The sequence below is a fragment of the Protomyctophum parallelum genome (assembly GCF_964188405.1).
Source record: "Protomyctophum parallelum genome assembly, chromosome: 2".
Lineage (NCBI taxonomy): Eukaryota > Metazoa > Chordata > Actinopteri > Myctophiformes > Myctophidae > Protomyctophum > Protomyctophum parallelum.
The window spans coordinates 42206968-42230541 of NC_139699.1; the positions used below are offsets into that span (position 1 = coordinate 42206968).

The following is a 23574-nucleotide window of genomic DNA, read 5'->3' on the forward strand; positions in this document are numbered from 1 at the left end:
AGGATAGAGGGTCTAAGCCAGTGCTTTCAAACAGTGGTCCTTGAGGGGGTTCCAGGTGGTCCCCAGTTAAATGATGGAGAGTTGGTAACCAAATGGACCCTTATTAGATATTTAAGACTGTAAAGAGTGTGAAAATGAAACCAAATGAACCCTTACGGGCTCTCTCCTCCTCAGCGTTGTAGTGATAAGAACAGTTTATAAGAACTGTTCATCTCTCTCTCTCCTCCTCAGCATTGTAGTGATAAGAACTGTTCATAAGAACAGTTTATAAGAACTGATCATCTCTCTCTCCTCCTCAGCATTGTAGTGATAACTTAAGAACTGTTCATAAGAACAGTTCATAAGAACTGTTCATCTCTCTCTCCTCAGCATTGTAGTGATAAGAACAGTTTATAAGAACTGTTCATCTCTCTCTCTCCTCAGCATTGTAGTGATAAGAACTGTTCATAAGAACAGTTCATAAGAACTGTTCATCTCTCCTCCTCAGCATTGTAGTGATAACAACTGTTCATAAGAACTGTTCATCTCTCTCCGATCCTCAGCATTGTAGTGATAAGAACAGTTTATAAGAACTGTTCATCTCTCTCTCCTCAGCATTGTAGTGATAAGAACAGTTTATAAGAACTGTTCATCTCTCTCTCTCCTCCTCAGCATTGTAGTGATAAGAACTGTTCATAAGAACAGTTCATAAGAACTGTTCATCTCTCTCTCCTCAGCATTGTAGTGATAAGAACAGTTTATAAGAACTGTTCATCTCTCTCTCTCCTCCTCAGCATTGTAGTGATAACAACTGTTCATAAGAACAGTTTATAAGAACTGTTCATATCTCTCCTCAGCGTTGTAGTGATAAGAACAGTTTATAAGAACTGTTCATCTCTCTCTCCTCAGCGTTGTAGTGATGAGAACAGTTTATAAGAACTGTCCATCTCTCTCTCCTCAGCATTGTAGTGATAAGAACAGTTTATAAGAACTGTTCATCTCTCTCTCTCCTCCTCAGCATTGTAGTGATAAGAACTGTTCATAAGAACAGTTCATAAGAACTGTTCATCTCTCTCTCCTCAGCATTGTAGTGATAAGAACAGTTTATAAGAACTGTTCATCTCTCTCTCCTCCTCAGCATTGTAGTGATAAGAACTGTTCATAAGAACAGTTTATAAGAACTGTTCATCTCTCTCTCCTCAGCGTTGTAGTGATAAGAACAGTTTATAAGAACTGTTCATCTCTCTCTCCTCAGCATTGTAGTGATAAGAACAGTTTATAAGAACTGTTCATCTCTCTCTCTCCTCCTCAGCATTGTAGTGATAAGAACTGTTCATAAGAACAGTTTATAAGAACTGTTCATCTCTCTCTCCTCAGCGTTGTAGTGATAAGAACAGTTTATAAGAACTGTTCATCTCTCTCTCCTCAGCATTGTAGTGATAAGAACAGTTTATAAGAACTGTTCATCTCTCTCTCCTCAGCATTGTAGTGATAAGAACAGTTTATAAGAACTGTTCATCTCTCTCTCTCACCTCAGCATTGTAGTGATAAGAACAGTTTATAAGAACTGTTCATCTCTCTCTCTCCTCCTCAGCATTGTAGTGATAAGAACAGTTTATAAGAACTGTTCATCTCTCTCTCTCACCTCAGCGTTGTAGTGATAAGAACAGTTTATAAGAACTGTTCATCTCTCTCTCTCTCTCCTCCTCAGCATTGTAGTGATAAGAACAGTTTCTAAGAACTGTTCATCTCTCTCTCCTCAGCATTGTAGTGATAAGAACGTCCGCTGTCGCTCAGAGATGAACATCCTGGCTGCCTGGCAGCGAGGCTACACGGGACGGAACGTGGTGGTCACCTTCCTGGATGACGGCATCGAGACCAACCACCCGGACCTAGCACAGAACTATGTAAATATGTGAGCGTGCGTGTGTCCGTGCGTGCGTCTGTCCGTCCGTCCGTCCGTGCTAATCTCCGGTACCGTTAACCCGGTCGGTGCCAACTTTTGCACACACTCCCTGGATGCCAACGATGAACCTCTGCCCCAAATTTTCCAGAACGGCCTGTTATAGCACCACCAGATGGACCCCCATCTGAATATATGTTGTTCCAGGGACCCCCCAAGAAGCAAAGATTTGAGTTAAAAACGTTTTGCGCCAAGATTTGCACCACATTTTGACGATAAAAAAAAAAAATGCAGATCTACAAGCTCGAGCTATGAGCTTGTAGATCTGCTATCACAAGCTATGAGCTTGTGATTCTTGATGAGCGTTTCTATGTATTTGAAGTATTACCATGTGTTGTTGTTAACCCTTTTACTGCTGCCATTTATTGAGAAATTAGGACCTAATTCATGCCAGCATTTTTTTAATTTGAGCTCTTATTTTGAAAAGCCACATTTTGCCTCAACCGGAAGTGAGCTTATCCCTGCCAGCTTTACGTTGCCAAGACAACCTTTGTTTACATGATCGAAAAATGCCGGTACATTTTTGCACTCCACAACGTCGGCTCGTGCCGTCAAAGAAACGCTGTTTTGACCAAAAATGCCATCTGGGACAAGGAATAGGAGATACAGGCGATTGAAAGAAACGGATAGAATGGATTCTTATGGCGACGGTGAATTAATATGAACGATCCAGTGCAGTGCTAACAACAGTGCTAGCTAACCGGCTAACGTGAGTAGCATTATGGCTTGATCAATCATATGCACTAATAAAGGGCAATTGCCGAAGGGGTTCGGCAATGGCAGCAAGCGTTAATATCAAATTAATGCTTCAATTGCCGAAGGGCTTCGGCAATGGCAGGAAGACGGTTAAGAGGTCTGCTAAATGCACACATTGTTTTTTCTCAAACCTCTCCCTCTCTCCTCTGTCGTCTGTCCAGGACCAGCTAGCGAGTTACGACGTCAACGGGAACGACCACGACCCCACGCCCCGTTACGACTCTAGCAACGAAAACAAGTAAGAGGGATGATATAACAATATCTTGTGCTATCGCAGTCTGTTCCCATTTAGACCTGAGGATGCATCTGTTTCGCCTTATAGCTTTTAATAAAGTATTCAATCAATCAAAAGAGCAAACTTTGGTTTTCTATAACTTGCATGTTGGCAAGTGACCTTTAGAAACTAGCTCAACGTTTTTTGTAGCTTTTGTATCTTTTATACACGCCGGATGTATCTTTGTAAATCTTCATTTCGCGGCAGGCTTCAGTTGAAAATGAATGGTAGACTGTATCTTTGTATCTGCCCGCGTCAACGCAGCATAAGGCTTGTATATGGTTTACATGCACAAAATAATTGTAATTGATTCATACAGTGGTTGGAACATGGGTCCTGTGTCCCTGGAGATTGTGTAAGGAAATGGAAGGGGCCTGTTTCCTCTGGGCCATTGATTGATGGGGGAAGCTGCCATAGCAGCATATCAGATCATTTGATCCTTTGAGTTGACGGTACGGTAGTGCTGAGCATGGGGGTGAAATCAGCCCTCAGCGGCTTCTGACATACATGCTAGAGCATACATACTCTATATAGTGGCCCTCTGGAGTGAGTGTGGAAATATAGTGGCCCTCTGGAGTGAGTGTGGAAATATAGTGGCCCTCTGGAGTGAGTGTGGAAATATAGTGGCCCTCTGGAGTGAGTGTGGAAATATAGAGGCCCTCTGGAGTGAGTGTGGAAATATAGTGGCCCTCTGGAGTGAGTGTGGAAATATAGAGGCCCTCTGAAGTGAGTGTGGAAATATAGTGGCCCTCTGAAGTGAGTGTGGAAATATAGTGGCCCTCTGCAGTGAGTGTGGAAATATTGTGGCCCTCTGGAGTGAGTATGGAAATATAGTGGCCCTCTGGAATGAGTATGGAACTATAGTGTCCCTCTGGAGTGAGTGTGGAAATATAGTGGCCCTCTGGAGTGATTGTGGAACTATAGTGGCCCTCTGGAGTGAGTATGGAACTATAGTGGCCCTCTGGAGTGATTGTGGAACTATAGTGGCCCTCTGCAGTGAGTATGGAACTATAGTGGCCCTCTGGAGTGAGTGTGGAAATATAGTGGCCCTCTGGAGTGAGTGTAGAACTATAGTGGCCTTCTGGAGTGAGTGTGGAACTATAGTGGCCCTCTGGAGTGAGTGTGGAACTATAGTGGCCTTCTGGAGTGAGTGTGGAACTATAGTGGCCCTCTGGAGTGAGTGTGGAACTATAGTGGCCCTCTGGAGTGAGTGTGGAAATATAGTGGCCCTCTGGAGTGAGTGTAGAACTATAGTGGCCTTCTGGAGTGAGTGTGGAACTATAGTGGCCCTCTGGAGTGAGTGTGGAACTATAGTGGCCCTCTGGAGTGAGTGTGGAACTATAGTGGCCCTCTGGAGTGAGTGTGGAACTATAGTGGCCCTCTCCATTGTCAAAGTTGCCCATCCCCTGGTCCAGATGGTCTTGTCGCTCCTTCTCCATAGTCTGGCTGTCGTGCACAACTTCTGCCACGGTAATGACAGTGGCTGCCAATGACATAAATATAAACCTTAAAGAGTAGGTAACATGTTTGGCACTACTTTCCCCAATTTAATTGTGTAATAATTGTGAACACAATGGTCAATACAACTATAGTGTCATTGTGTGTTCTTTGGGAGCTGTCAGAAGAAGGAGGTTACAACTCCCGAAGCACCGCCCATTCACCTCGGAAAGTCACGAGTCAATATGGCGCGTCATCAAGGGGGGTTATTGTCGGGCCCCCATAGGATTACATTGAAAAGTGGCTGTGGGAATTACCATATTAAACACTCTACTAAGGGAGTAAATATATAACTTTGTTAACGACAATGACCGGGGATATTTCGGCTATCACACGTTGTGTTTTCTTAATAATTGAGCAGACCGTTTTTGCAATATTCATAGTAAAACAGGGCTAGCGTCGGTGGCTAGTTGCGAGGGGCGTGTCTTAACTCTTCTCCAGGCTGGTTACAGCGGGTCACTGAGAGGCAGCTATCCCAGAATGAGTGCTTCTCTGTGGGTACTAGTAGGCTATAAGCGGGGTGACTTGGCATGATTATTATGGAGGTTTTTTTTCTAGACAAATGATGACAACATAGGATTAATACGGGACATGAAGCATATTCATGAGGGAAAGTTGATAATTAGAAGAAAGACTTTAACATAAAACATAACATTTAAACGTGGACCCTGTTGTAAACAAGTATAATGCTTTATCAGTGTGTCGTCCACTCCACAGTAATTGTATTGAGTTGTGCTTTCATGTTAAATGTACCCATTCTGCAAACTGTTAATACACACTTAATTAATTAAATCAATTAAACCAAGCACTTTTTGTCCAAGGTTTTCGAGACATAAATGAAAGATTGTGAGTAATTTCGAGTATGCATAAATCAGTAGGCTATAAGGCTATTAAAATAATATGAGGGTTTATTCTGCTGGGCGTATTGGGCCGGCCACCTTGGCTGACGGGATTGTATTTTACCGGACAAAGAATAAATTAATCTGCTATATTTTATATACATGCACCCATGCTTTACACCTCGTTACCTTAGCGCTGCACTTCTATTCTACACATGGAACACACTGACTGATTTTACACTATAAATCGGGGTCTCAGAGGTAGAAATGCCATAAATGGGATCCGTAGACTAATGCATGTCAAACTGGGGGTCCTTGAAAAAACGGGTTGAGAATCACTGCTAGAGCCGTAAACATCTTCTCGTAGCCTATGGTGGTCCCTGACATTATAAGCATCTTCAAATGGGGGTCCGCGGGCTGATTAGTGTCAATTTGGGGGTCCTTGACATGAAAACTTTTATATATTGCAGTCACATGTGCTTGCTTAATATTAACGTTCCCATCTTTTATCATCTACAATACATGCGTCGGTCTTGGTTCAAATTATACCTTGGAACCAACAGTAGGTATAATTTGAACCAAGACCGAATATCATTACGTCGGATATGAATTGCAAAAGCAGATTGAACGCTGGCGAGCCATAAGCTAAATTCCAATACCCAAAATCTCGGACACTCGCTCACTCCCACTCGGTCACTCGGGGTCATTCCAGCGTGACCCGGAAATTGTTAACGTTCCGATTGTTAAAGCGCTCCATCGAGGAGGAGAGGAGAGTCGAGTGGAGGAGCCGAGTGAGCTCTCCGAGACCGCATAGAGCGAGTGTACATCAGGTGCAGGCTCGGTGGGGTATTTTGTCTCCTCGCAGCGGATTTCCGCATCACGTGTACATGTTTTTTTTCCTTCTCCAGTGACGTAAGTCCGCCTCCTCCACATGTGGAACAGAAAACACTGATGAAACCCGATACTGTGCACCCCCCCCCCCCCCCCCCCCCCCATCCATCCACTAGCTGCCGGCCGGCTGACTGGCTGAAGTCGCCGACCCAACGGCCAACACACACATGCACGCACTGTTCAACTGTTTGTTGAAGAGACACATTTTCGCTGAATGAATAGAGCTTCAGAATGATAAAGTAGCCTATCTAGCCTACTTATGTGAAAGTGAAAGGACCACAACAAGCCACTGGCTTTATTGCGTTGTGTGAAGCATAATAAAAGTAGGATATATAAATTAGGCCGGCTATATTGTGCGCACCTCAAAAGCTATAGTTAATTTATCTATGTGCATGCCTGAATGCACAGACTGCTATGAATGACGGTGACAAAAATGGAAAAAAATAATATTTATATGTGGACTGAACTGAATATGTAAGTCAGAGAGACTATACCTAATTCCTGTTATAGTGTCCGTTATTTGCAAAGACCGCGGAGGAGGACTGACTGTCGGAGGAGGGGGGGGGGGGGGGGTGATTTATACGTGTGCGCATCCTGGCGCTTATTCACTATTTCAGGAATAAATAGCCTTGCCTTGCACATGTTACCAATACATACACATTGGCCTCGGACCCTCGGTTACATGTACAAAATGATGAATTGTCTATTCTGCACTGTACGGCTCTGTTCGGACTTCGGAGTTCCAGTGATCCAGCTGTGTGACAGTGACACCACTTTTGCTTTGGCAACGTATGTTTTGTTTTCCCATGCCAATAAAGCCCTTTGAATTGAATTGAATTGATACACGTCATTAGTGATCGCGGATTGTGCCGTCGCTTTGAAATGACAGCGTAGTACATTCCGATTCCAGAGGAAAATTCGACCACCACTCTGTCCTCGCATAGAATCCTCTCCTCCTCCTCTCCTCCTCGCTGGGGCGGAGCCGAGGAGCGAGTGGAGGACGCGAGGAGAGTCAGCGAGTGTGAAAGTTGCGGTATTGGAATTTAGCTATAGTCTCTCTAGACAGACTGCATGTTGACTCGTAGGGCCGTAGAGATTATACATTATATACAGTATAATTGCGGGGGTGGGGGTATTGTATAATATAGGCATACTGTTAATTCAGTCAATTTCTGCAAACATAACTACTTTTAGCTGATAAAAGTTCACCAACCACCACCTCATTCCTTTTGTTTGTCTGCTCCATTGAAGTGCAATGAAGTCCAGCGTGTCCTTTTTCATCAGATGGTTGATTCACACACCTACCAACTGGCTGCGTTCCTAATGTTATTAATTTATCATACAATGGTAATTCTAACCATTCTATCAACGCAGTTAAAATATTTAGCTATAGGCTACAACATGATTTATGATGTACAGTAGTAGAAATAGACGACCTAGACTATAATTATGCAAGGAATAGGCTAGCTTGAAATGTCTGGTTGTAATTGTGCAGTGATTCAACATCGTAGAATGTCATATACATTATTATATTCATATAGGCATTTATAGTTATGTAGGAATACGCATACCTCTTCAAGTAGAGAAATGTACATTGCTCAATGCTCAGCTTCAAATGATATTGCAACAAAATGTGAAGTATCACTTTTATTTACAATACAAAAATATATATGACGGACAATATTCTGCAGTCTCCCCGGAATCCACAGAGCTCTCGACCATGGTGGCGGTGTTCATGACACAGGCAATGTCCCCCTAAATGACAAAAGACTTGATTAGAACGGTAGACTAGCCTACTGTTACGGACTGGAACCACTAAATATTAATTTCATTTATGCAAAAGAAAAATACTTGGAGGCTATTTAGCTTCCATGTTTGGGTTGAATGAATGCATGTTATCATGCACGAATGCCCCCGTCCCTACCACAATATTCCCTTTTGATTATTCAATTCTTACAGTAAATACACACTTATAGACATAAGGGCATAAAGACATAAGCCTGATAGACATGTAAAAGGAACGCTGCATAGAATCAAACCGATGCAATCGCATAACGTGCGATCATACGTGCGATGCTCCACCATGTATCGGCTGGTTAGCATAGCCAAGTTGGCAACAGCTAATACTAGCAAAGTTTACTTACACGTGAAACAGTCCCGCTGGTGGCTGGAGTCTGGACAGTTACAGGAATCGGTTGCCCTTGTGTATGGAAGACTCAGCTTTCTTCTCCTGGCTAATCTTTATTATTTGTGCTTGTTATTAGAATAACAAGCTGCTTTCGTCCACATAATGTTGCTGCATACTGTAGTCAGTGTAGTGTGCGCCCGCCGCCCGACATCCTGGCAGTCGATGGGCGTGTCGAGTTAGCATTCCACCGAGACAAGATTTCGACATCCCTTGATGACGCTGCGGTGCGCGTCATCAGGCAACCCGAAGTTGATTTCTCCAAAATGGCGGATGTCGATCATTTCAGTTGATAAAGCTAAAATATCAAATGTGGCTCCTCCCCAAAAAATGTTTTATATATAGTTGACATACTTAAGGATTTTCTGAGAGACGTGTGTCAACAGTTTAGCAAATAAATAATATGTTACCCTCTCTTTAATGACGTACGATGGCTTTCATGCTGACTGTATGTCAGAAGAACATTAAGCTGCACTGCAGTGCATCTATCTATCTATGGGTCGGAGACCTACGGGCACGGTAATGACCACTATCAGTCTCCCAGAGGACTTTGAAAATGTAATGATGGTAAAATGTCACCGATCCCCCACAGGCACAATTATTATTTTTGACCCATTCCACGTTGTCGAGTGTATCTGTGATGTAAACATATATGAGTCATCCGGTTAACACTAGCATGACTGAAGCAAGGCCAGATACCACACAAGCTGACTTAGGACCACATCACCACTTTTCAACCTACGTTCATGCTGGTCCTCACTAATGTTCATGATAAAATACCACACATTTCTTTCTACTCGGTCTGTGTCTCATATGTGGGTACTTCAGAAACCCGTCCACCAGTGACATCATCGATGGGGAATCCAAGCTAATAGAAAGTGCAGGCTTTCTATTCCTGAAAAGTTGCAATGCGATAAAGGAAGCCATCGTTCTCACGATAATACAAACACTGGTGGACGGGTTTGTGAACTGCCAACAGCCCTCCTATGAGACACAGACGAGGACAAAAAGTAGAAAAGTGTTGAAGTGGTCAAAAATACCATTTTATCCTGCAATGTTATTGGCTACTGTGTCTCTAGAGGCTTTGACACCTTCAACCCCCCAGCGGGGTAGAGACATTGTCTTGAACAATGGGATGTCTGGAGCAGTGTCGTGCACAGATAGACACTAGGGGGTGCTAGAGCACCTTGCCCTCTGGACAGCAATGTGCCCTTTTGAAAATAATTACATTTAAATTTAAATAAAATCATTTTTTTGGTACAGTGTACAGTATGTGCACCATGGTGACATTGATAAATTCTTGATTAAAAAAAAGCTTCTAATATATTATGTATGCCCCAAAATCTATAAATCTCACACTAAGGCAACCGGCCGGTTCCACGCGCTGCACAAGGTGCCCTTTTTTCACTTAGAGTGGCCGGTAGAGAGAGGCTGGATGGATGACTAACGCGAGGTTCCCGGTTCGATCCCAGGCTCCCCCAGAGTTGGTGTCCTTGAGCAAGACACTGAACCCCTAATTGCTCCTGATGTGCAGGTTGGTGCTTTGCATGGTTTCCTCCGGTGTGTGAATGTGTGTGTGAATGGGTGAATGTAATGCACAATCTATGTAAAGGTGTATGAATGTGTGTGAATGGGTGAATGTAATGCACAATCTATGTAAAGGTGTGTGAATGTGTGTGTGAATGGGTGAATGTAATGCACAATCTATGTAAAGGTGTGTGAATGTGTGTGTGAATGGGTGAATGTAATGCACAATCTATGTAAAGGTGTGTGAATGTCTGTGTGAATGGGTGAATGTAATGCACAATCTATGTAAAGGTGTGTGAATGTGTGTGTGTGTATGTATGGGTGAATGTAATGAACAATCTATGTAAAGGTGTGTGAATGTGTGTGTGAATGGGTGAATGTAATGCACAATCTATGTAAAGGTGTGTGAATGTGTGTGTGTGTGTGTGTGTGTGTGTGTGTGTGTGAATGGGTGAATGTAATGAACAATCTTTGTAAAGGTGTATGAATGTGTGTGTGAATGGGTGAATGTAATGCACAATCTATGTAAAGGTGTATGCATGTGTGTGTGAATGGGTGAATGTAATGAACAATCTTTGTAAAGGTGTATGAATGTTTGTGTGAATGGGTGAATGTAATGCACAATCTATGTAAAGCGCTTTGGATAAAAGCGCTATATAAATGCACCATTTACTATACTTGCTTTCTAACAACCTTCAAATGCAGAGTACTTATATTCCCCATGCGAGAGAGTTGCATTGTCAAACACATAAATGCAAAAAAAAAAGGAATAAAAAAAACTGTCGATTAATCCGACCCCCCCCCCCCCCCCCCCCCCTCGAGCTCTCTCTCTTTGAGCTCGACTAAGCGCTGCAGATAACTGAGTCTTCAGTGCTGGGGCATAGCCGTCATTTTCAAGCAAAGAGAAAACAAATCAATTAAAAAGGAGAAAGGCTTTACTTGTTTGTGGCACTTTGCCGACGGGCGTTCAGGCGGATGAGCTTATATACACGGCGATGAGTTTATACACGGAGCACCTGCTGGCTTGGCCCGGGGTGGGATTACAGCTAGGAATGTCCCCATGGCCCGGGGTGGGATTACAGGATGTCCCCATCACGGTTTTTTCTGATCATTTGATTTTGAGTATATGCCCATACCAATTATTCCCGATTCGACATTTATGTTTTTATGTCATATCACAATAGTACAATATCCAAAATCACAGATAATATCCAGTCTTAATATCAAGATATGGATAATATTCATACTAGGGGATGTGCCGATCAAGTCTCGCGACCCCCGCCCCGCCCCCCCTTCCCACCCCCAATACAAACTGACTGCAAAAATAACTTTAAAAATAGAGAGAAAATATATCACAATGAGTGTTTCAGTCTGAGGGCCAGACTGAAACACACTGACCCTCCCTCTGAGGGAGAGACCGAAACACACTGACCCTCCCTCTGAGGGAGAGACTGAAACACACTGACCCTCCCTCTGAGGGAGAGACTGAAACACACTGACCCTCCCTCTGAGGGAGAGACTGAAACACACTGAGCCTCCCTCTGAGGGAGAGACTGAAACACACTGACCCTCCCTCTGAGGGAGAGACTGAAACACACTGAGCCTCCCTCTGAGGGCCAGACTGAAACACACTGACCCTCCCTCTGAGGGCCAGACTGAAACACACTGACCCTCCCTCTGAGGGAGAGACCGAAACACACTGACCCTCCCTCTGAGGGAGAGACCGAAACACACTGAGCCTCCCTCTGAGGGAGAGACTGAAACACACTGAGCCTCCCTCTGAGGGAGAGACTGAAACACACTGAGCCTCCCTCTGAGGGAGAGACTGAAACACACTGAGCCTCCCTCTGAGGGAGAGACTGAAACACACTGAGCCTCCCTCTGAGGGCCAGACTGAAACACACTGACCCTCCCTCTGAGGGCCAGACTGAAACACACTGACCCTCCCTCTGAGGGAGAGACCGAAACACACTGAGCCTCCCTCTGAGGGAGAGACTGAAACACACTGAGCCTCCCTCTGAGGGAGAGACCGAAACACACTGAGCCTCCCTCTGAGGGAGAGACTGAAACACACTGACCCTCCCTCTGAGGGCCAGACTGAAACACACTGACCCTCCCTCTGAGGGAGAGACTGAAACACACTGAGCCTCCCTCTGAGGGAGAGACTGAAACACACTGAGCCTCCCTCTGAGGGAGAGACTGAAACACACTGAGCCTCCCTCTGAGGGAGAGACTGAAACACACTGACCCTCCCTCTGAGGGCCAGACTGAAACACACTGAGCCTCCCTCTGAGGGAGAGACTGAAACACACTGAGCCTCCCTCTGAGGGCCAGACTGAAACACACTGACCCTCCCTCTGAGGGAGAGACTGAAACACACTGAGCCTCCCTCTGAGGGCCAGACTGAAACACACTGACCCTCCCTCTGAGGGAGAGACTGAAACACACTGACCCTCCCTCTGAGGGAGAGACTGAAACACACTGACCCTCCCTCTGAGGGAGAGACTGAAACACACTGAGCCTCCCTCTGAGGGCCAGACTGAAACACACTGACCCTCCCTCTGAGGGCCAGACTGAAACACACTGACCCTCCCTCTGAGGGAGAGACTGAAACACACTGACCCTCCCTCTGAGGGAGAGACTGAAACACACTGACCCTCCCTCTGAGGGAGAGACTGAAACACACTGACCCTCCCTCTGAGGGCCAGACTGAAACACACTGACCCTCCCTCTGAGGGAGAGACCCAAACCACAGACCTTATAGCGTCACCTGCGTCTGCATCATAGACTGTAAAAAATATGGACAAAGCGTTCCCCGGGTCTAACATGAACGTAAAATGAAGCCTGTAATAATATGCTAATTCCTGATGTAAGTCGCCATCTTTGGTACCAGCTGGCCATTGGCTGGCTCCGTTTTGTATACCAGCTGGTCATTGGCTGCCCAGACAACGAGGCGGGACTTCCCCCCTTCTTCTCCGTTGGTTTTTATTTTGACTCGAGTGGGAGGGGAATCCCGATCATAGACTGTAATGGTAGCCACGCCCCTCAGAACATACGCGATGTTTTTTTTTCTTTATGGTCATTTTTTTAATTAATGGGACCATAATTTTCCAAAAAGAATATTATGACATTAGAAATGAGACTTTAAACTAGTGACTGGAAGAAGAAAGTATTCATGACCATGTTTATTAAGGTAATACAGTCTAGGTGAAGTTGGGCCAAAATACATGGGCCTCTATGGAGCTATGGGGCTTTTTGGGTCCGGTCCAGCGCCACAACAGGCCATTATATGAACTACCGATTTCAAATGAGGCTTCACGAAATATCTGGCTGACTGCCCCCCTGGTCTGCATGCACTCTGCAGCTGGCCATGCTGCTCTGCCCCTTTGTGTTGTCTGCACCATTATAACAACCTTTCAAGTGGCCGTTAAAGATAAGACCTGCACTTCTTCACACCAGTGGTGAGTGGTATTTCTGTGGTGAGGTGATCGAGCAATGCATTGCAATGTTATGTACCAGTTATTTATTTCTCCCCACTGGGCCATTATCTGAAGGCATAATCTGCAGGCACCCTTAGGGATGGCATTAGAGAGAGAGAGAGAGAGAGAGAGAGAGAGAGAGAGAGAGAGAGAGGGGGAGAGAGAGAGCCTTTGAGTAATGATTCCCCTGATTCCCCAGTGAACTAAGGATAGACTATTCGGCCTAGGTGTTGTGATTACATAATTTTCCCCATGTGACACACAGCGATCAGTCAGTGAAATGAGCTTTTTCCACCAGAACCTGCACCTTACAAGGTTTCACTATCACCACAACCTGCACCTTACAAGGTTTCACTATGACCACAACCTGCACCTTACAAGGTTTCACTATCACTACAACCTGCACCTTACAAGGTTTCACTATGACCACAACCTGCACCTTACAAGGTTTCACTATGACCACAACCTGCACCTTACAAGGTTTCACTATCACTACAACCTGCACCTTACAAGGTTTCACTATCACCACAACCTGCACCTTACAAGGTTTCACTATCACCACAACCTGCACCTTACAAGGTTTCACTATCACCACAACCTGCACCTTACAAGGTTTCACTATCACTACAACCTGCACCTTACAAGGTTTCACTATCACTACAACCTGCACCTTACAAGGTTTCACTATGACCACAACCTGCACCTTACAAGGTTTCACTATCACTACAACCTGCACCTTACAAGGTTTCACTATGACCACAACCTGCACCTTACAAGGTTTCACTATGACCACAACCTGCACCTTACAAGGTTTCACTATCACTACAACCTGCACCTTACAAGGTTTCACTATCACCACAACCTGCACCTTACAAGGTTTCACTATCACCACAACCTGCACCTTACAAGGTTTCACTATCACCACAACCTGCATCTTACAAGGTTTCACTATGAGGTTTGAGTAAATGTGGTCCCGCCTTCCATCGACTAGTATAGTAGCCTGAACCAATCAAATAACTAATAAATAGTAGCGTGTAGATCTCAACCAATAAAAGTGTTCAGAGCTGTGAAACCTCGCTCATATAGAGACTCTGCGAGCGAATGTAGGAGGGGTGGACGACGTTGCTGCACGTCAGGAAAGTCTTGCTGAAAAACATGTATTCTAATGAGATTTCATCGCTCGCATCGCTGGCAGTGTATATGAGGTGTTAGACCGCGACGGAGGCTTGAGAAGGCGCCCCGCCTTCTCAAGCCAACTTGAACCACAAGAGACACCACAGAGCGAGCTAAAGCGCGCAAGTTGCCGTGTCGAACGTTGTGAAGTTCGCTTGAGCCGACTCAGCCCAGTTCGAGTTGCGTCCCGGTATGGACAGTATCGTAAATAATGTGGCTACTGGCCAATAATCGATACCGATTACTTGCATTTCAAAACGATACGATACAAAGTCAGACGATACGATATGTTGAGTTTCCATTTCGATATACTTCAATTCTTGAAATTAAAATCGTTTTTTTCGATGCAGTTACTATATCGTTACACCCCTATGACAGACAGACAGACAGACAGACAGACAGACATATAATTTGATCCATTATTTTGTCTCTCTGTCGCCCCCCCTAGGCACGGGACCCGCTGTGCAGGGGAAGTCGCAGCTGTGGCAAATAACTCCCATTGCATTGTGGGAGTTGCCTACAACGCAAGAATTGGAGGTGGAGTTCTTAGTTTTTTTCCTCCTCTCAACTTTTCTTGTGTGCGTGCGTGTGTGTGTGTCTCTCTTCTTAGCCAGTGTTATTCTGTGTGTGTGTGTGCGTGTGTGCGTGCGTGCGTGCGTGCGTGCGTGCATGTGCTGACCAGCCAACCAGTGCACACTGAATGCGTTTGCAGGACATTAATCCCCCATGGCTTTTGCAATGTTAAAATGTCAAGAAGGGCTTTTAATCAAAAGACAGAATCTCAGCTCTGCTGCTGCCTCTTGTTATTTGGAGTTCTCTCTCCGTCTGCAGGCGGGCTCCAAACCTCTGCCATTTCTGACTTTCTGTGTGCATTTCTTCCAACACTCGTAAACACTCGATTTGCCTTTATCTCCTCTTGGCTGATTGCCATGGCTTAGACCCCAAAGTCTGCTAACGCCACGAGGGGGAAAGGTGAAGAGTTCTTGAAGTTTTCTGCTGATCTGTCGAAAAAGGTGTTACTTTGTGAAAGTAACTGATTTCTCCCCTGCTGCCAATAGCCCTGCAGACAATCGTTCGCAATCGCTTTCTCACTCAGGCCCACAACTTGTGTCCTGCTGTCATCTCCAAATAAAAAAGAGACTTCTTTCAATTACAATTGATTATTGATTACCAAAGGGCTTTGAGGTCCTGTAGCGGAGCAGTTTGTTTTTCTTCTATTTGCTTTGTAGTAGCAGATGGCATGCATTGTTGTTGTTGTTGTTGATGTTGTTTGTGTGTCCTCTGAGAGTCCTAGCAGGGATGCTGCTGTTGCTGCTGCTTGTTAACAGGCTGATGTGTTTGCATTCTAATTCATTGAGACCCGAGACCAGATTCCACTAAATGTCTCCTATGAAATCATGACAAACCATAACTAAAACATTTCATGTTCATGGACCCCCAAAATGATATGTAAATGGCCGCAGATATTTTTTTCCATGAGAAGCAAAGATTTGAGTTAAAGACGTTTCGCTGGGAAGAATATATATTCAATGATTTGCACCACCATTTTCCCGATTTTCACAAAAATAGCAGATCTACAAGGTCGTAGCGCGGCACGGCTTTTTCAATTGATGAGTTTCTATGGGTTAAAGTGGGTAAAAGCTATGAGGTGACACAGATGTGTTCCAGGTCCTAATGGTCTAATCTGGTTGGAGTCTGACTCACAGCGAGCAGTAAAATAACTGCTCTTTGAATGCTTTGTATCCGGGACGTTCAACAAAGACACAGCATATGGTCGGTGGTCGGCATAGGGGCGGTGGTGGTTCAGGGGTAGAGTGCCTGGATGGTAACCGTAAGGTTGCCAGTTCGAACCCGGGCTTCCCCAGAGTTACTGTCGAAGTGTCCTTGAGCAAGACACTGAACCCCTAATTGCTCCCGATGTGCTAGTTGGTGCCTTGCATGGTTTCCGCTGCCATCGGTGTATGAATGAATGGGTGAATGTAATGCACAATCTCTGTAAAGTGCCTTGGATAAAGGCGCTATATAAATGCACCATTTACCATTTATATCCACATTCGTCCAGAAACTATTCCTAGCACAATAACTTAAATTCTTATATTTTTTCTTGCCTTTTCGCTTTGGATGTTCTCTTTAACATTCACTGCAGGAGTCTTTTTTTTTTTTTTTTTTAAGATATTTTTTTGCGGCTTACGCCTTTATTGATTTTTTTTAAGGGATAGAAAGTAGGCTGACAGGAAACGGGAGAGAGATGGGGGGATGACATGCGGTAAAGGCCGTGTCGGGTCCGGGAGTCGAACCCGCGGCACACCGCGACTGGATCACCAGTCCGGTGCCCAGACCGTTACGCTACGGCCTGGGCCTACTGCAGGAGTCTTTGGTGAAGAAACACATTAGGCAGGCTGGACTGACTGACTGACTGACTGACAGACAGACAGACAGACAGACAGACAGACAGACAGACAGACAGACAGACAGACAGACAGACAGACAGACAGACAGACAGACAGACAGACAGACAGACAGACAGACAGACAGACAGACAGACAGGTGTCTGCCTGCAGGCAGCCAGTTGTATTTGTATAGCACATTTCAACAACCAGGCAATTCAATGTGCTTTACACAAAACACCAAGCAAAGGAATGGATTCCTGGACATGAAATGTTCATCTGCAATGTGTTTGTTTTTTACTGTACTGAGTTAGCATGCCACATGGTTATGCTACAAATATAAAACTAGAAAAAGTGCCCTTCCGGGCACAGGTCTCCACCAGGTTATCCACAGATCCGTGCAGTTAGAGGTAAAAACACTTTTCGGCCAGTTATAGCGCCACCTTGAGGCTGAGTTGAAATTGTTCATGTGGCATTTCGTCCTCGGCCTAGTGAGAATGTGGGTGCACAATTTCACGGAAATCATGCGATGTGTTCATGATTTGCAGCATTTTGTTTGAAACTGAGCACTCCTGTGAACTTTGGAAGCCAATCTTAACCAATCAGGATGGAGTCTGATAAATCTGAAAGACCCGTTTCGTTGAATGGCTCTAGAGAGACTGTGTACCAATTTGCGTGATGTTTGGACAAAATCTGTAGGTGTACTGTGCAAAAACTTGTTTTGCACAAAGCGGCCTCCTGGTGGCGCTATAACAGGCCGTTCTGGAAAGTTTGGGGCAGAGGTTCATGGTTGGCATCCAGGGAGTGTGTGTGCAAAATATGGCATCGACCGGGTTAACGGTGGCCGAGATTAGCTGTTCACGGACACACGGACACACGGACACACGGACACACGGACGGACACACGGACGGACGGAGTGCAAAACATACTCTCCCCACATGCCTTCGGCCTGGTGGAGACAATAAGGTTATAAATGTAGTTGCAAGAAAGCAAAACATTCCAGGTTTGATTTGAAAGTTATTAATCAAGGATAGGTATTAGAAATGTTCTGTTCTGCTCTGTGGATGTGTCTTGTTTTCACTATTGAGTGTTTTAAGAATCAATAACATTCACTCTGTTTTGAGTGACTGTTTTGAGTGACCAGAGTGACTGTTATTTTTACTGTTATTGTTTTTTTCACCCAGTGTCAATTATCTAATGTCATCTTGTGCGCTACACTTCTTTGGGCAGCAGACTGACCTCATGCTTCCTGCTATGCATGAGGAGTCCAGGCTGCTTCTTGTCACCTGACAGGGGGAGTTTCCCTGGCCGGACGTAGCGTGTGGAAGAACAGGTTATTCGACCAGTTCCTTTACGCTCCATCAGGCACCCCGGCTGGCCAGGGGGAGGTAGTTTAGAGACCTGCATGTTTTTAGTGAGGGTACCTACCCTAGGGGACACCAGGAGAACATGTGAGGGTACCTACCCTAGGGGACACCAGGAGAACATGTGAGGGTACCTACCCTAGGGGACACCAGGAGAACATGTGAGGGTACCTACCCTAGGGGACACCAGGAGAACATGTGAGGGTACCTACCCTAGGGGACACCAGGAGAACATGTGAGGGTACCTACCCTAGGGGACACCAGGAGAACATGTGAGGGTACCTACCCTAGGGGACACCAGGAGAACATGTGAGGGTAACTACCCTATAGGGGACACCAGGAGAACATGTGAGGGTACCTACCCTAGGGGACACCAGGAGAACATGTGAGGGTACCTACCCTAGGGGACACCAGGAGAACGTGAGTGTACCTACCCTAGGGGACACCAGGAGAACATGTGAGGGTACCTACCCTAGGGGACACCAGGAGAACATGTGAGGGTACCTACCCTAGGGGACACCAGGAGAACATGTGAGGGTACCTACCCTAGGGGACACCAGGAGAACATGTGAGGGTACCTACCCTAGGGGACACCAGGAGAACATGTGAGGGTACCTACCCTAGGGGACACCAGGAGAACATGTGAGGGTACCTACCCTAGGGGACACCAGGAGAACGTGAGGGTACCTACCCTAGGGGACACCAGGAGAACATGTGAGGGTACCTACCCTAGGGGACACCAGGAGAACATGTGAGGGTACCTACCCTAGGGGACACCAGGAGAACATGTGAGGGTACCTACCCTAGGGGACACCAGGAGAACATGTGAGGGTACCTATACCCTAGGGGACACCAGGAGAACATGTGAGGGTACCTACCCTAGGGGACACCAGGAGAACGTGAGGGTACCTACCCTAGGGGACACCAGGAGAACATGTGAGAGTACCTACCCTAGGGGACACCAGGAGAACATGTGAGGGTACCTACCCTAGGGGACACCAGGAGAACATGTGAGGGTACCTACCCTAGGGGACACCAGGACAGTTTTCTGAAAAAAAAAACTATGTTTCTATATCAGTGGTTTTCAAACTATTTCATGTCAATGACACCAGAAATTATATATCATTGTATATATCAAATTAAGACATGAGTTAAAAATGATTGCTCTGAAAGAATATAAAAGATTTACGCCACATTTTCAGGATTTTTCACGCAAATAGCAGATCAAGTTTAAAATAATTCTTAAAACACCAAAAGGTTTTCCCGTCCTGAATGGCCTCTTGGCACATGGAGGGCTGTTTAGTGTCCTACCCTTTAGAACTACAACAGTCTGCAGTCCATTATTGTTGGTCCAAATGCTGTGACTTGGTAGCCTGTGTTCCAGTCTGATTCACTGCGTTCCGTGATTTGTTTTTGTCACTTCGCTACTCAGTCTGGGCCAGCCTCCTGTTTGACTCGTATTTATAGGAGGCCTTTCATCAGCTTCCATTGAAACGGGCCTCCACCCTCTAGGGGGCCTCAGGCCCCCCACCCTTGCTCAGAGGCCCTCTCTCTCTCTCGCCCTGTCTCTCTCGCTCACTTGTTCTCTCCCACAATGTTAAGTTACACCTATTTCCTGTTAAAATGTGCGGCATTGCGAGGTAAAGGGGAGACACTTTATTGTGAAGGGACGACTGGATGAGGATAGGTGTTGTTGTTGCACAATTGTCGAGAGTAATTGAACAGACAAAACAATTTGTATCAAAAAGAGTTCAAATATGCCACAGACACTTTCAAACGATGCACAAGCAAGACGTGTATGGGGGCCTCATATTTGGTCTTGAAACGGGTCTCCAGTCCAGATCAAGCCCCCAGTTAGGCTATCCAGCTGCCACTACCTACAGTACTGGTGAAATGTGCAATTGCAGCACTTTCATGGAGGTGGACGGATGTTCATGACGTCACGTACGTAAGCCCGGACCTCAAATTTGAAGTCCGGGGCTAGGCTAGGCTAAACTTCCGCCCGCTCCAGCCATTGAGTTATAATTATACTTCCGGCAGTCTTCCGGGTGCTTCAAAACGCCACTGAGCAACTTCTATTGAAATTAATATGGGGGGGGGGGGGGGGGGGGTCTCTATCCTTCGGTCTCTATCCTTTTATTACTCTATGGTCCAGATTCCTAAGGATCCGCCCCAGTATTTCATAACGTCACCTGTTGTTACGTAGCCACGTACGTCATCAGCCATGCAGCGCCACTCTTTTCTCACTGTTGAAAACATTTGCGCCAGTTCAGGACTCCAGAGTAGACCTACGGTAAGATGTAAGCATTCATTTGATTCAGTAGTCCACGGTCAGATTTGATAGTACAAAAAAAAATTGACGGCTGTGTGGGGTGAGTTTAGTGAAATGTACAATTTACAAGTTTAGTGAAATTTACAATTTACAAGTTTAGTGAAATTTACAATTTGCAGGGCAACAAAAACTTTGTTGGTCAGCCAGCCAGACAGACAGACAGACAGACAGACTTTCTTTAGGCTAAGTTTAGAGCTATTTTCTACTGTCGGAACAAGCTCCGTTTGAGGTGATCCTTGTGATCCTCGTCTCTCTCTCTATAATTAGCCTTGGGCACACATGACTCAGTCACCTAAACTGTGTGAAATGTGTTTGCTTTGCTCTGTTTTGGAACCCCAAAGAAATCAATTTTGAACGGAGCAACATATGAACTGGAGTTTGTTTGGGAATTAGTCCCAATCCGTTGATGTGCTGCCTGTTCAGAATTAGGCTTAACCCATTTTTGACGGGAACCCCTTTTGGTGTGTTAAAGCATTATGTTATACTTTAGCTATTGAAAAATAGCAGATCTACAATTTCATAGCTCATGAACATATAGGTCTGCTATTTTTGAAAAATCGTGAAAATGTGCCTCAAATCTTTGAATATACTATATTATTACAGAGTGAACATTTTTAACTCAAATCTTTGCTTCTGGGGAGGTCAATTACATATCGTTTTTGGGGTCCTTGACATGAAATATTGAGCACTACTGATACAGAAACATACAGTATTTCAGAAGACAGATTTTGAATATTTCTTTAAAAGTTCGACGTCAGGCCTAAATGGCTTAATAGAGAGGTCCGTTGATGTTCAGAAGTAGCCCTAATAGAGAGGTCTGTTGATCAGAGAGGTGTTCAAACATCAAATGGATGAAAGCTGCAGTGTAGCTCACAGCCCAAAATATACGTAAGCACAGTCACAGTCGCTCCACTTACACTAGACATCTTATTAGGGGACAAGCATGCCTCTATTGCATGATTGCATGCACGTGCAACACACATGACACACGCATATGCACAGCACAGCACACACGTGCACGCACGCACGCACACACGCACGCACGCATGTGTGGTACCTTTAGACCTCTAGGTAACCAATAGAATTCAGTGGTATATAGTTTTGACCAGTCTGTGATTGACAGAAAATATTTTTTCAAAAACAGTGATTATTATGCCTACGTCTAGCTTGAGGTTCAGAACGTTTCCTTTTAGAATGTTTTCCTCTTCTCCTTAAGGATTCCCAATTATTCTAAAATGAACAGCATGTGTGCGTTAACTCATGGAGCTTGGTGCAAATAAACACTAAAATGTGATTAACAATCGCTCAGGGTTGTTTGAGGACAAAAACAGTGAGGATCCCAAACCAAATATGAGAACTATAGAGCAGAGCTGTGTGTCTGTGGCTGTAGAATGTTACGTCCCAGATACTGTAACATACAGTATTTATACAGTTCTTATGGCAATTATTTTCTGAATTAATGTCTGGTTAAAGGCAGGCTAAGTGATATTTGTTTTGGTTGAAACAAAACGTTTTTTTGTTAATCACTATATTTTGACAGTAATCTTTGAAGAGTGTGTGGTCAGTAACAGTGTTAAATAGCTCTATATTGTGACAGTAATCATTGCTATAGAGTGTTTGTTCAGTAACAGTGTTAAATAGCTCTATATTGTGACAGTAATCATTGCTATAGAGTGTTTGTTCAGTAACAGTGTTACATAGCTCTATATTTGCATTCACCTAGGTTTTTGTAGAAAGCTTTGATGTGCTCTACACCAAATCGCCCAGAGCGGGATCGAGGGCCGTTTGTTAACCAGCGTTGTTGCTGTTTGTAAAGAAGATGTTTTAGTAGTTGGCCGCGTCAAGCTCGTCAGCGATGAGAGTGTCGTTCGATTTGATGATGATGTTTGTAACCTAAGGACCCTTCTGGGCACATAACGTTTTTACCAGGTAATCCGGGGCCTGACCATAGCTCTAAAAGTGAGCACCAGTACCTTAAACTGGACCCTGAAATTCACAGGAAGCCAGTGCAGGGAGGCCTCAGGCCAGGATGATGTGATGTGAGACCGTCTGCTGGTTCTGGTTAGAAGTCTGGCTGCAGAGTTTTGGATCAGTTGGAGGCGGTCCATGGAGGATTTATTTAGACAGGTGAAAAGAGAGTTGCAATAGTCCAGGCGTGATGATACAAATGGGTGGATTATGAGTTCCAGTTCCGAGTAGTATGAGACTATTGATCTAAGATTGGCGATGTTTCTGAGGTGGAAAAAGCATGTCCGGGTAACTGATTTGATGTGGTTGTCGAGATGCATTGATTGGTCAAAATTGACGCCAAGGTTTCTGAGGTTGGGACGCACGTTGGGTTTGATAGTATGTCACAAACTTGGTCCCATATATATCTGTTTTATCATACTATAATCATACTATCATCATCATACTATCATCATCATCATACTATAATCATCATCATCATCATCATCATCATCATACTATAATTCTAACAATGAATGAATGAATGAATGTCAGAAACACCGGCGTATCTCCTCATTGCCTGCACCAATCGCTCCCACTTTTCACACAGGCATTGACCATAATAATATGGAGGTCTTTTTTTTTATTTTTATATATTTTTTTGCGGCTTACGCCTTTTATTGATTTTTTAAGGGACAGATAGTAGGCTGACAGGAAACGGGAGAGAGATGGGGGGATGACATGCGGTAAAGGCCGTGTCGGGTTCGGGAGTCGAACCCGCGGCACACCGCGACTGGATCACCAGTCCGGTGCCCAGACCGTTACGCTACGGCCTGGGCCAATATGGAGGTCTTAACGGAGCCATTCTTTCAATAAGATTAATAATGAATTTATTAGTGAATAAAAACCCGTTTATTTGTCCGTGGTCTATCTCCGACCGAGCCACACTATTAGCACACATCTCTCCATGCCAAAAAAAA

The 23574-nt window shown here is 44.8% G+C and overlaps 1 protein-coding gene across 1 annotated transcript in view; it reads left to right on the top strand.

The window, feature by feature from the left end:
- Window positions 1-23574, top strand: part of pcsk6 (proprotein convertase subtilisin/kexin type 6) — a 79451-nt gene that overhangs the window by 4771 nt on the left and 51106 nt on the right. Inside the window, exons 4-6 of the mRNA XM_083792301.1 lie at window positions 1743-1886; window positions 2860-2936; window positions 15012-15100. Of these exons, the coding sequence (XP_083648427.1) occupies window positions 1743-1886; window positions 2860-2936; window positions 15012-15100 (310 nt within the window). The remainder of the gene's footprint in view (window positions 1-1742; window positions 1887-2859; window positions 2937-15011; window positions 15101-23574) is intronic.